We start from the raw sequence: 14344 nt of genomic DNA, 5'->3' as shown, positions 1-14344 counted from the left end.
ATGGAATATCTTTTGTATTTTTCTAGTTATTACAACAAATAGTGGAATTTTCCGAAACAACGGTTCTTGGGTGGTGACTATCACTAAGGGAACATCGATAACAAAAAATCTAATTGTCCTTGTGGTGTGAGAATGTTATAGTTTATTTTGAATTACCTTTATGTATGAATTTTTAATCATACGCACAACTCAATTTTAATTTTAATATCTCAATACACCCTCCTCTTGAGATGCCACTTGGGACTGCACATGACAGTCTTAAATGCAATAGATGTTAGAAAATTTTCAGCTTCAAGCTTGTCTTCAAATGGGTCCTCCTGTTTAGGCCCACATTACGCACAACTGAAGCAGTTATACGGTACTAAGTTTCATAAGGTGCACATACTTGAGAAAGAGGAGAACATGAGAGAAGAGAAAGAGATGAGAAAGAGTGAGAAAGAGTGAGAACACATTGAGAGAAAAGAGGGGAGGGAAATCAACGAGTGTTTCCTCCTCCTCTGGACACCTTTATCAATAGAAGTAAAGTTTCCTAATTACAAGCTATACTACTTTCCAAGTTTAATCAATTACATCGATAATATAGCTTTCTAAATAAAACGTAAAAGAGACAAACCATAATTTGGAAACATCCTCTTAAATTCCAGATTATTCCTTTGAGTTTGCTTCTCTTATGAGATTTGTCTTGCATGAAATTCAGCTTAGACTCGATGAAACTTGTGAGATATAATTTGCATGAGACTCATTTTAGACTCCTTGATATGCCTACTTCAATATTCTCCCTCAAGTTGGAGTGTGTAGCTTCAACTGGCAAATAAATTTTGTCATGAATTTTGTGTGACTGAAAAAGATATTTTGATTGCTTTGATCAACTTGTTCTCCCTCGTACTTAGATATTTTAGTTACATGAAATTTGGTTACTACAACTTGTGGAATCATTCATTATATGTTACATCATATTTATACTTCTTTTACTTCTCCCCCTTAAGCTATGAATCTCTTTCTTCTTTGTCAAGATACCTAGCTTCTACAAAATAATGGTGAAAGAAGAAAAATCACTCTTAGCTCAATGACAAAACTCCAAGTCCAGTCTAAAAAGGTTGCTCAAATTTAAAGGCGGTTTGACCCTACTTAGGGTAATAAAAAGAGTCTACTCACTTTTAAGGGTAGCTCAAAAATACTACTTGGTTTTACTAAATAAGTAAAGAGAATAAAAGAATTGAATTAAGCTGGATGTTGGAGAAATTTATGATCTTTGCAGCTAGTGGGTCTATATACATTACTTGGAAGTGGTTAAAAAATAAATTGAAGAAAGTAATTTGAAGAATTAAAAGTGGAAATAAAAATTTAGTAACTTTTATACTTCAAATCGAAGGAGGCGCAAATTGAAATAAGAAGGAAGCACTTTTAAAGTAATAGATAGATAAAAAATGATCTGGTTTGCTTGTAGAGTGAGACAAAAAATAATTCCACTAGGAACATGTATAATTGAGATAGAACATTTAATAATAAAAAATTTCTAAATAGAAAATAATCATGTAAGGCAATTGCTTTACAACACAATTTGACCAATTTGGAAAGAAAATTTTTAAGAAAGAAATTATGAAATTAGGGAGATTCAGGATATATATGTTTATAATTTAGAATAATAAAAAAATATTTTTTAATCCAAAAAATTGGGACTTTGTCAAAAAGGAAACTGAACTCCTGCTATTACAAGAATAGGGGAAAAATATATAGGAGGAAACTTGACTAAATTTTATATTTTTCTTTGAATTCAAAATTCTTAATTAAAACTCAAATTTATCAATCATAAATAAGGATTGGAAGTGGAAATTTCTCATAAAATGTGGGGACCATAAAAAGAGGAATGTGTACTAAAAAAATGGATTTTCTTAAACAGCATACTTTCAACTTAAACTTTGATTCTTTTAATATTGATATCTTTCCCTAGAAAAGTCAAATTGAGAAATGATTTATTGGATTAACAATAGACTCAAAGATCTTATTTTTTATATATAATTCCCTATAAAAATTCTTTTTCATCATAGTACAAAATTTCTATAAAGTTGAAGCTTTTTGCTATTCCTCAAATCCTTCTTGATGCCCGATCTTTATTGCTTTAAATGACAATTTTTCTTTGTAGAAAACTTCAATTGATAATTTTTTTTGAGTTGAAATCTTGACTCATATATCTTTCCAAAATTATATAATTTGTAATGTGAAAATGGGTTATGATAGTTCAAACTCCAAAGGCAAAAATGGATGTTGAATGAGAAGTGAGGGAAAGGATAAAGAAAACTTATATTTTTTCTCTTCTTTTTCTTTTTTTTTTTTTTCTTCTTCTTCTTCTTCTCCTTCTTCTTCATCTTTTTTTTGCTTCTCTGTTTTTCCATATCAGGGTTATGCATGCTCTAATATCATATTAAGTTAGATGTTTGAGGAAGGGAGACCATGAGAGAACCAAAAGACAAGAGAAAAATAGCACATTGAGAGAAAAGAGGGGAGAGAAACTAAATGTATTTTCTCCTCCTCTAGACACCTTTATTAATAGAATAAAATTTTAATTAATAACTAATTCTAATTTTTCATTTTACTGAACTACACAAAAATATAACTTGCTAATTAAAATATAATTAGGAAATATCCTCTTAAATTCCAGTTTTTCCCTTTAAGCTTGCTTCTCTTGTGAGAACTTGTCTTGTATGAGATTCAGTTTAGACTCCATGAAACTATTAAGATATACGTGTTATGCACGCAATAACATTATTATTTTAGTTGTTTTATTTAATTTACTTTATTTTATTTCAGTTTTAGGCCATAGGGGTATTTTTGGAATTATTTATTAATAGGGATATTTTTGGAATATTTTATTCATAGGGATATTTCTGTAATATTTTATTAAACCCTAACAGGGTGAACCCTATTTAAGGGGTAAGAGTAATGAGAAAATAAAGCATTGAAGTATTAAGAATTAGGTTAAATCTAGCGTAAAGAGGCTTAGAGTTCTCCTCAACGAGCTCTAGGGTTATTAAGCTTCCCTTTGGCTTGATCTTCGTTTTCGTCTTCCACATGTCTTCCTACTACCCCTACGGTAATGCTTGGAATACCCGTAACCCGTGGCAGACCCCAGATCCTCCCAAAGAATCCACGTGTCAGATCCGGGACCGTAACAACTGGTATCAGAGCGGGAACACGATGAGCCAAGCAGACCCATGGATGGAGATGCACAGACAAATCAGAGAAATGGCTGCAATAGGTATTGTAGCGAAAAGAATACAAAAATGGCGTGCGAACTGGATGAAGTATTTTTTTCCAACGATGCAACAAGAGGTAGTCGATCGAGAAACAGTCTCGGGCGGGAAAATGGCTACCAAATTAAACACTTCATCCCGTCTACCTACGGAAGCCTCTGTGGAAGTTTTGGGGACAATCTCGGATCCGGATGCTCAGAGAGGCTTGGCGTCACAAAAAATCAAGATTTCTGCACATGGAAATCTAAAGCCGAACGACGACAACGATTTGGGAAAATCGGAGGGGTTTTCTGCTACCACATCGTCGGCATTGGTCAAATTGGGGGAGACCTTAAATCTGAAATCACACCAATACGACTCACGGCAAGCAGAACACCATCCCGAACTGGAGAAGGAATATCTTCCCGTGACTATTCAGACCGGGACACAAGCGGCGAAACCCCAAAGGGCTGCCATTCGCCACCGGACACGGAGGAGGCTCCGTCGGCGCCGTTGGAAACATGTCCGGTGGGATGTGATTTCCGGCCACCACCTCCCACTCGCAACCCCCCTCTCGGCAAAACAGAGGGAACCCAATTTCCAAATTGGATGGGGTAAGTTTCGACAACCTCATTTTTCCATTCAATCTTGCGGTCAGATGACCAAACTCGTGCTGCTATGTGATGAAGTCTCTGCAATGCAAGAGACATTTTTTTGGGGGATTACCGGAAGGAGAATAAAAATTGAATGGTGGCTGTTTTATTTTTCTGTTGTCGTGAACCTCAGCGTGGCTCAGAAATTTTTTTGGGGGGGACTTTGTTTTTCTGTGGAGGAGCACAAAAATGTTCAATTTTTTGTTAAGCATGAGCAAAAGCTGGATTGTGGTGGTGGGTACCTGAAGTTGCTAAGCAGTGATTTGGATCCAAAGACTTTGGTGAATGACCTTAGCAGTGATGGCTTCAAAGCAATCTGGATGTTGGACCCAAGAATAAAACATGAGGAAGGTTATTTTGTATATGATAGTGGTACAGAGAATAATGTGTGGGTTCAACAAGCTGACTGCAGACCATATATTGGGGAAGTATGGCCTGGACAAGGTGTTTTCCCTGATTTTACACAAGAAAAAGTTTGTTCATGGTGGGCAAAGTTGGCTAAAGACTTCATTGCAAATGGTGTTGATGGTATATGGAATGATATGAATGAGCCTGCTATTTTTAAGACTGTCACTAAAACAATGGCTGAGAGTAACGTTCACAGAGGAGATGCTGATCTTGGTGGTTTTCAAGATCACTCACATCATCATAATGTTTATGGTTTGTTGATGGCAAGGTCAACATATGAAGGAATGAAGATTGTTACAAGTGAAAAGCGTCCCTTTGTTCACACTAGAGCTGGATTTGTAGGTAGTCAAAGGTATGCTAAAACATGGACTGGAGACAATCTATCACACTGGGACCACTTACATATGAGTTTATCCATGGTACTTTTGCTGTGTCTCAGTGGTCAACCATTATCAGGACCCGATATTGGTGGTTTTGCTGCGAATGTAACACCTAAATTATTTGGAAGATGGATGGGCTTAGGTGCTTTGTTTTCTTTCTGTTGTGGGCATTCTGAAAGTGGCACTGCTGACCATGAGCCCTGGTCTTTTGGAGAAGAATGTGCAGAAGTATGTCGTCTGGCATTATTGAGACGCTACCGCTTCCTGCCACACTTATATACTCTTTTTTTTATGGCGCATACCAAGGGTAATCCCGTTCCAGCTCCTACATTCTTTGCAAATCCAACAGATCCAAATTTGAGGAAAATTGAAAATTCCTTTCTACTTAGTCCACTTTTAATATGTTCCAGCACTACACCTGAGAAAGGATCGCATCAACTCCTACAGCAGTTTCCTAGGGGCATTTGGATGAGTTTTGATTTTGATGACCCACATCCTGACTTACCCACTCTACAGTTGCAAGATGAAACTGGTAGAGCAGAAGGTCTCTTTGAAGATGATGGGGATGGATATGGATTTAGTAAAGGAGAATATCTCTTCACATATTATGTTGCTGACCTACAATCCTTAGTTGTCACAGTAAAGGTTTCCAAAGTTGAAGGATCATGGACAAGGCCCGAGAGGCACTTACATGTATATTTATTGCTAGGTGGAGGTGCCAAGCTTGATGCACTGGGAACTGATGGAAAGGTGATTCAGATAAGGATGCCTTCAGAAAATGAAGTGAGTGACCTCATAGCCAGTAGCAAAAAGCAGTACGAAACACTTTTAGAAAACGCCACAAATATTCCAGCTGTAGAAGAACAAGCAAGCCAGAAGGGTGACGAGTTTGAGGATATAGACGGGGATGAGGATGAAGATGATGCAGTTGCTATTCCACCTACAGTTGCTGCTCGTGCTCCAGGTTTGGGACAAAAACTATTTTATGGCCAAGGTCCTTCCGCTAATACAGTGCTTAATGGGTTAGGATCTTGTGAGAGAATGATGCAATTTCAAATTGCTGCTGCTGTTGCAGCCAGCATGGTGGTCTCCTTTCATCACTCTGCTATGACTCTGGAACTTCATAACCAATTTCATCAGAAATGGCTTCCAACAGCAGCGGTAGAGATCTCAAATACCATGGATTGTACGTATGATGAGCTGTTCGCTGTAATTCAGAACAGTGAACAGCAACTGGGGCTGTCTGGAATTTTGAGAAGGACAACCTGGTTGGATTCATGCAATGTTGGGGTTTCTGCTGATGTTGGGGATGAGGGAAACCCATGCCGTCTTCCTAGTGCGGTAAAGTTACTTGCCGATTCAGTTCTCCCAACCATACCACGTCACCGTGCTGATCCTGTTGTCCATTATGGTTTCAGGCCTCTACGTGTGTCCAGGTGCAGCCACTGGAGGGGGTATGTGGGGCTGAGTCTACTCCTTCCCAAGGGGCTGGTCATGTTGTTATTGCTGCCATGCTGGCAATGGCTAGGCAGTGCCACTTCGCCAATGGGGGGCCACCGTGAGGGGTTGTTGTACACCACTCTAGGACTGAGGGAGGACAGCTTTGTTGTAGGGCGAGATGTAGCGACATTCGGCACGCCTTCCTACAACTAAAAAAAAAAAAAGTTTGGCGTCCAGAAGAGGGGTCGTGCACCGGACCGGGTTCCTGAACCGAGTCACCCCAGGTTAACTCGGACCGGGCCCAAAAAAAAAAAAGCGTCTTGATGGGGGTCATAGCTATCGCGGATGCTACTTCGGCACTGGTGGCGAGTCGGCATACCGACACTACTTCCGAGCTTGAGGACAGGCTCGTCTTCCAAGGGGGGTGTAATGTTATGCACGCAATAACATTATTATTTTAGTTGTTTTATTTAATTTACTTTATTTTATTTTAGTTTTAGGCCATAGGGGTATTTTTGGAATTATTTATTAATAGGGATATTTTTGGAATATTTTATTCATAGGGATATTTCTATAATATTTTATTAAACCCTAACAGGGTGAACCCTATTTAAGGGGTAAGAGTAATGAGAAAATAAAACATTGAAGTATTAAGAATTAGGTTAAATCTAGCGTAAAGAGGCTTAGAGTTCTCCTCAACGAGCTCTAGGGTTATCAAGCTTCCCTTTGGCTTGATCTTCGTTTTCGTCTTCCACATGTCTTCCTACTACCCCTACGGTAATGCTTGGAATACCCGTAACCCGTGGCAAACCCCAGATCCTCCCAAAGAATCCACGTGTCAGATCCGGGACCGTAACAATACGTTGCATGAAACTTGTCTTAGAATCCTTGATATGGCTCTGTCATTATACGGTACCATGCTGTTACACTTTCTTGATGGTGGGAAGGAGGGTGTCACTAAGCCAAACTGACTCACAAGCCGCTTGAGCTTGGTTCAAAAAAGGCTCAGCTGAATTCAGTTTTTCTCGGAGTTGAAGCTGAGCTCAAACTTGGAATAAGGATTGTTAAGTATAACAAATCAAGATTGCGAATTTCAAAGCTCAATTTGTCGGCTCATGAACCAACTTGTTACCATATATTTTTACTGAAAATACCTTTAGCCTAATTACTCTCATCGGTTCCCTCTTTAATTGGTAGATGATTCCTCTTATTTACCTCAAACCTCATAGACGACTAGCTCTTCAGCCTTTTTGACTCATTCAATATCTGATGCTACTACTTGCCAATGGAACAAACTCTATTGATTGAGAAGTTTTCTCTTTCTATAAGGTCTATTACGCCAGTTATTGTACATTAAGATGCTTTGTGCAAAGACCTAAACTCCTCTAAAATAGTGTGCAATTCAATGGTACCAAGCTCATCACCAACTGCTCCCTGTTCATTGTTGTAATTTATTTATTTTTGTATTTTTGCATGTTTCTTGAGCATGAACCTGGCTCGAGCTGGAACTTGAATGCATTTAAAACACTTAAGCTTGAGCTTGAGTTCAATTTAAGGCTTGAGGCTGAGTTTGAGCTTGAATACTTCAAGGTCTAGCCAAGCTCGAACTTAAACTCAAACTTGCACAGGTTCGAGCTTGGCTCAACTCAATGCTACTCCTTGTGTGAAGTGTATCTAGACGAGACTTTCAGGGTCCTTCCTAAGATGTTCAATTCATTTATAAAATGAGTGAACCAAGAGTTCATCTCAGCTATTGATTCACCCGATTTCATCTTTAATTTATCATATTGGGCAATCAACAAACTAATCCTAGAGTCTTTAATTCATGTGTGACCTCTAAGTTGTCCCAAATTTTTTTTGTAGTCTTACATGTGGAGACCCGATTGAACTCGTTTGGTCTTAAGGCACACAACAATACGTTGATGGCCTTGGAGTTTGTTTTGAGCTGATCCTTATCTTCCCTAGTCAGCTCAATGAAGTCCTTTGTGACTACAATGTGATTTTCTAACTTTTGAACTTCAAAGAGGCCATTCTTAATCACATGCCAAATGTTCTAATCCATGAATTAGAGGAAGAATTTAATTCTTATCTTATGATATCCATAATCAACACCATTGAATAATGGTGGATGCTTAGTGGATTGTCCTTTGGGAAGGAGAAATTTGTCTTGAGATGCCATCTTAATCAAATCTCAAAATCAAGTGGATTTTTACTCAAATCAAGATTTGGCTTGTTTTGATACCAATTGTTGGCCTAGGTGGCTTCTCGGGGGGAGGGAATTGAGAATTACAAGTTTAAGAAACTTTAATGGTTGGAATAATAAATCATGTAAACATGCAAATTAAACCGTAGAAAATTCACGCACCACAATATTTGATACCAAATATTTTTTATCGATGTTCCACTTTTGGTATTAACTGTCCAAGAACTCATGCTTGGGAAATTCTACTAATCAAGCTCTATTAGGTGGAATTAAATAAAATAGACTTCATCTCTTTAAGCCCATGTATGCTCAAGTACATGGCTTACAAATAAATCTCCCCAAGAGATTTGCTAGATTCAAGCTCTAACACGGCCCTTTCTATCTAAATTCAATCAGGTTTTAGATGGACTTATATCAAAATGAAAATAAAAAAGGAAGGTAAAACTTACACCCTTATCAATTGGAGAGAAACCTTCTCCATTTAGAGATCTAAGTCTCCAGCCCTTGTAGCATAATGAAAGATGTTGGAGCTTGTCTAAGATGTATGCAATGGAAATATTATAAGAAATGAGAGTATTTTTTCAAAGTTTTGGCCCACTCTTTCTCAAAAATGCACTTTAGGAAGATTTTCAAAGAATTGAGAGTAAATTCTTGTGGATGTACCAATAAAAGCTCATTAACGTCTCAATGGATGTTTGGTGGGATATTTATAAGTTCCCCAGCCAAACTGGCCATTTTTTCCCATTCGACAAAAGTTGAGTTTATATCGATTGATCAATGTAAATTAGATGATCATTCAATCATGTGCAATGACTATTTTTATGTTAGAATATGACTTATTGATCGATGGTATGATTTATCAATATACATGGTATGATTCATCAATCAGAATTCCCTTTGGTAGTGCATTACAAGTATGATCGGTCAATGACCTTGCTATGATCAATGAGGCTTTAAGTCCTTGACTGTAATAGTTTTCTATGATATATCAGTCTCAGAGGTTGATCTATCAATTAGCAAGAATTTTCTTTGCCTGGATAGTATTGATCGATCAATCATGATTTGTAGCACATATTGGCCATGTTTTGGATGATCAAGTAATCGAACTTAGTTGATTGATCATGGTTTAAATTTTTGGCCTATACACTTCTGGTTGATCGATCATTGGCAGATATTGATTGATCATTCCAATGCCAGTTCATCTTATTGAATTTTAAAGTATGGGAATCACTCTCATACATAACCATAGCCTTCCTTGTAAATTCAACCATAATTTTATCCAAGAAGGATGTCACATATCGGCTATATTGTGCTTTGGTTCGGAAGTGTGCATGCCAATCTAGCATTTCTGTGTATTCCTTGTCTATTTGAGGAGCCTTTTCCTTGTGAGGCGTTCTCCTGGTAAGAACCATGGTGGAAGATGCCAAAAATAAGCTTGAAAAATATGGGAAAGTTGTTGTCCAAGGTGGAAGTGGAGAGCTTGGGAAGGAGTTCTAAATCCGCCAAAAACATGCTCAATACGGTTTGAAAGTGAGAAAGGAGGGTTTAGAGTGGATTTTTGACACTTCTGAGAGCTTGAAGAGGGAGGTTTGTGTTTTGAAAATGGGGTCTAACCCCTATTTATAGATGAATAGAAAGGTATGATCGATCAATTATTTATAATGCCTTTATTTTTAGAGATCCCTAAGCCTAATGATTGATCAAGACATCAATCAACCACTTTTAAAGCCATTTCAAAACAAGTTGATCAATCGTGTCTCACCGATGGATTGATCACACTTTGTGTTGAATTTTTGGAAAAAGAGAAAACTTCGCTCACTTGATGTAATTTGAGTACAATGTGCCTTTATTCATAATAGTGGAAGCAAGTAGAATTCAATTAAAATTAAACTACCCTTATCCCAGTTACACCCTAAGTTAAACACTAAAAGATAAGTTATAGAACAATTGAACAACTAAACATAAATAGAAGTCTAACATAACTAAAACACCTTTAAACTTACACTCTTTTGTGAGACCTCTTTTTATAATAATTCTAGCTCTATAAGACTTCTTGTTGTGAAAGTCATGTGAGACTCTTTCATACCTGCTCTTCAACACTCCACTTCAAGCTAGAGTTTATAACTTTAGCTTGCAAGGAAAAGGATTCTTGGTCTTCAATTTTCTTTTGATCAAAAAGATTCTTCACTGATGCAATTCTTCATAGATGCTAAAAAATCATCTTTTGTGCTTCCCCTTTCTTGAATATTTTGGCACATAAAAATTACGACAACATGTGGAATTCTTCATTGTAGAATATACTACTTCTTCTTCTCAAATGTAGAATTTAGAAGGAGGTGCAACCACTGCAAGATTCAACTTCCAATCTCATCCCCATACTTCTCCTTCTACTCTCCCCTCATGCTCGGACATAATGGCAATGATCCCAACTTGAAAAAGATGAAATACTTCTAATAATGATCTCCTCCATCAATGTGTCCCAAGGATAAGTATGAAACCAGACACAAACTCTCAAAAAGTAAAATATGGGTGATAAAAACATAAGTTGAAACCAACCTCAAAGGATTTCAAAAAAAAAAGTGATAATAATTGTCATACTGTGGGACCCACCATGGTTGCACGAACTGCTGGGACCCACCATGAGGACATGAGAAGACAAGAGGAGTCATCACACAAGCTAGCTTGAGTTGGAAGATAAGAAGCACGAACTGGAATGAGTTAGAAGATTTGAAGATCAAGTGGGACCCACTAAGATACCACAAGCTGGTATCCTTATCACTTGAGCTGGAAGATCAAGTGGGACCCACAAAGATAAACCACGAGCTGACATCTTCAGCCTATGGTCACATCCTTATAGAAGAGTTAGAGTTTGAGTTATGTTAGACTTCGAATCAAGTTGAGTTATCTTATCATGATAGGCTTATCTTTAGGAGTTAGAGTTGGAATGTAACTAGGAGAATGAAGTTTAATTGTACATGGACTCTACCACTTTCATCTACTATAAATAGAAGAGCTTGTACTCAGAATTAAATCATCACAAGAAGTAGTTCTCCCTTCTCTCTCGTGTAGAGTTGTGTTTTTGCTTAAAGTCTTTCTTCCCTTTTTCTTCTTCTCTTCTCTCTACCTGAGAGCTTTCTTTTTCCTTTTTTATTTTTCTCCCTCTCTCACCTTGCTCGAGATGTTAGTAAAGGGATCATAAATTCAATATGGTATTAAAGCATCAAATTTAGGATCCATACGTCAAAAGGAATGCTCTAAGAAGGCATGATCAAAGCCACTCAAAGAAGGCTCTTTGTGAAGGAAGATTGAAGCTCTTGAGATAAGTTTCTTTATTATTCTTATTATTAATTCTTGCTATTGGTTTTCGATTTTAGAAGATGATTTAGAGATAATTTTATGTCTATCTTCATCTTATGAGTTTGTGAAGATATATGCATCCCGGATTAGAAAAAGTTACCAAGCTAGTTTTATCGGTTTGGAAAATTTTTGACCGAGGCTAGTTTATGATGAGATTGATACATCAAAAGTTATAATTCTGTGGGAAAAAGATTCCCTGACAAAGAAGATTGATATTGACCCTATTATGAGTGGTTATTTATTCATTGAACTTCATAAATATGATTACTTAGCTTTTATGCTAAGCCTTTCCATTAATCGAGTTGATTGAAGAATTCTACTTAGTTTTTTTATTATTTGTTGGAGAAATATTTAAATTGATTTACCTATTATGGCTGAAGAAAACATGAATAACAAAAGTGATATACTCAGAATTACTACTATACCCTTGTGAGGGGTATCAAATTTAATGAGCTGGTCCACATCAGTTAGAAGGTTTCTTATAAAAAAGGACCTACTTAGTCACCTCAGCAACCATAGACCACCTGTTGATGAAGAGGATATTTTTTATAACAAGTGGCTAAAAATGATACTTTGGTGATTAGTTGGCTAATCAACCGCATGGAAGAACATGTCTCCAACAATGTTATTCATCTTGATACTACTAAACAAATTTGGGAGACATGTGCTAAGTTGTATTATAGCCCCAACAACTTACATAGGCCATATCATATTCTCAGAAGAATGTTGAACACTAAACAAGGAGAAAATATCCATGAATATTTGGCCCGCTTTAGTGGCCTTCTTCAAGAGTGGAAATTAGCTCAGCCTACCACCATGGATGTCTTTGTCCAAGATAAGCAGAAAGAAGTATTAGTCACTGCCATTTGCTTTGAAAATATTAAACCATATCTCGAAGTTGCTAAGAGTCAACTTCTTACCACCTCTATTGTTCCCACCTTTGATGATGTATGTGACACATTACTCCGTCTTCCAGACAGTTCTTCCTCGACTACCGAAGTATCATCCACTATGTACTTCGGACATAAGGGAACATCATCCGAACACGAACGAGGCCATGACATAAATTATAGGGAAGGACAAGGAAGAGGTGGAAGGGATAGTTCTATCATAACAGATGGCAAGGAATACACTCAATGTGGGAGATATTGCCACACTATAGATACGTGCTATTACAGGGTGGGGTGCACCTATTGTGGAAGATATGACCACTCTATAGAAACGTGTTATAAAGCTAATGGCCAACCAGACTGAATGAAGGCTAATCAAGCCGTGGTAAGTGATACAAAGGAAGATCAGTCAATCGCATCAACAGAAAAGAAAACCCTTACCGATGATGGGTATGACTTGTTCTAGAAAATGAAAACAATGATGGGTTCTTCTCCAAGTTCCTCCTCAATTACTGCTGCCATGTTCGCTTCAGGTATGTTATCTGCCTCCTCTTCATTCTAGATAATTGACTCAGGAGCCTCCGATCATCTCACAGGTAACAAAACTCTATTATGCTCAGTTTCTTTGTGTCTTTCTCATAAATTTGTTACCATAACTGACAATTCTCAAACTAAAGTTCTAGGGAAAGGATCCACGTCTGTTACACCATCACTTCCGCTCATAGATATCCTTTTTGTTCCTACTTTTCCTTTGAATCTTTTATCTTTTAGTTAGCTCACCAAATATTTTAATTGCTATCACTTTCTCACCGACTTCTTGTATGTTTTAGGATCTTATAATGAAACATGTGATTAGTGGAGGTCTTGAAGAAGGGAGGCTCTACTACCTGGACGTGCCTAAAATAAATATTGTTTCAACCAGTGACACTGAGACAAGGCTATGGCACAACCGGTTGGCACATCCATCAGCACAATCTCTTCATCATACTTTTCCTACTCATAAAGCAAGGTCTGAATTAAACTATGAAGTATGTCAACTGTGCCAACACCAAAGGACTACATACTCACCTCATCCAGAAGTTAAAAGTGTTACTCCTTTTTCCTTAATCCATACAGATGTATGGGGACCCTTGAGCATCTCAAATATTTCTCAAGTCAAGTACTTTATTACATTTATTGATGACTTCACTCATACCACTTGGTTATTTCTTTTTAAAGAACATTCTGAAATACCATCGATTTTTAAATCGTTTCATGCTATGGTACTAACTCTGTTTGGTCAGAAAATAAAAGTACTTTGGTCTGATAATGCAAAAGAATATACTTCAAGAGACCTTGACTCCTTTTGTTAAGAGAATGACATTATCCATCAAACATCATGTACCTACACCCCTCAACAAAATGGTGTAGTAGAACGGAAGAACTGTCATATTCTTGTGGCAGTTCGCAGTTTATTATATGCCATGAAAGTTCCATACTTTTATTGGCCGCATTCCATTCTTACTACATGTTTTCTTATAAGTAGGCTACCGTCGTCCGTTCTTGGTAATACATCCCTTTACTCTTTATTGTTGCCACATGATGATCCTTTTTCACAACCTTTAAAAGTCTTTGGGTGTCAATGCTTTGTTCATATTACCTCCCCTAAATACAATAAACTTGATCCCAAATCTATCAAGTGTATCTTCTTAGGATTCTCTAGCACACCAAAGGGTTATGTTTGCTATAATCCCACTCTCCAACGTTTACTTATGTCTAGGGATGTCACCTTTTTTGAAGACTC

At 37.3% G+C, this 14344-nt stretch overlaps 1 protein-coding gene across 1 annotated transcript; it reads left to right on the top strand.

The window, feature by feature from the left end:
* Positions 1-249: 249 nt before the first annotated feature.
* Positions 250-6324, top strand: LOC137959490 (uncharacterized). Its single transcript, XM_068806854.1, has 4 exons — positions 250-430; positions 645-716; positions 1259-1311; positions 3124-6324. Exons 1-4 carry the CDS (start codon positions 250-252, stop codon positions 6322-6324), a joined length of 3507 nt encoding a protein of 1168 aa, XP_068662955.1.
* Positions 6325-14344: the final 8020 nt, after the last annotated feature.

This window comes from Aristolochia californica, unplaced genomic scaffold (assembly GCF_029961685.1).
Source record: "Aristolochia californica isolate CCGP_79_NKW_82.1479 unplaced genomic scaffold, dmAriCali1.0.hap1 SCAF_3, whole genome shotgun sequence".
Classification (NCBI taxonomy): Eukaryota; Viridiplantae; Streptophyta; class Magnoliopsida; order Piperales; family Aristolochiaceae; genus Aristolochia; species Aristolochia californica.
This window is presented reverse-complemented; position numbering and strand designations above follow the sequence as displayed.

Excerpts from the sequence above, each read along its gene's own strand:
- LOC137959490 (XM_068806854.1), top strand. The coding sequence starts at position 250 with ATGACAGTCTTAAATGCAATAGATGTTAGAAAATTTTCAGCTTCAAGC. Across the intron at positions 431-644 it reads AGAGAAAGAGATGAGAAAGA|ATTATTCCTTTGAGTTTGCT; the intron begins GTGAGAAAGAGT and ends CTTAAATTCCAG. Across the intron at positions 1,312-3,123 it reads TAAAAAATAAATTGAAGAAA|ACCCCAGATCCTCCCAAAGA; the intron begins GTAATTTGAAGA and ends AACCCGTGGCAG.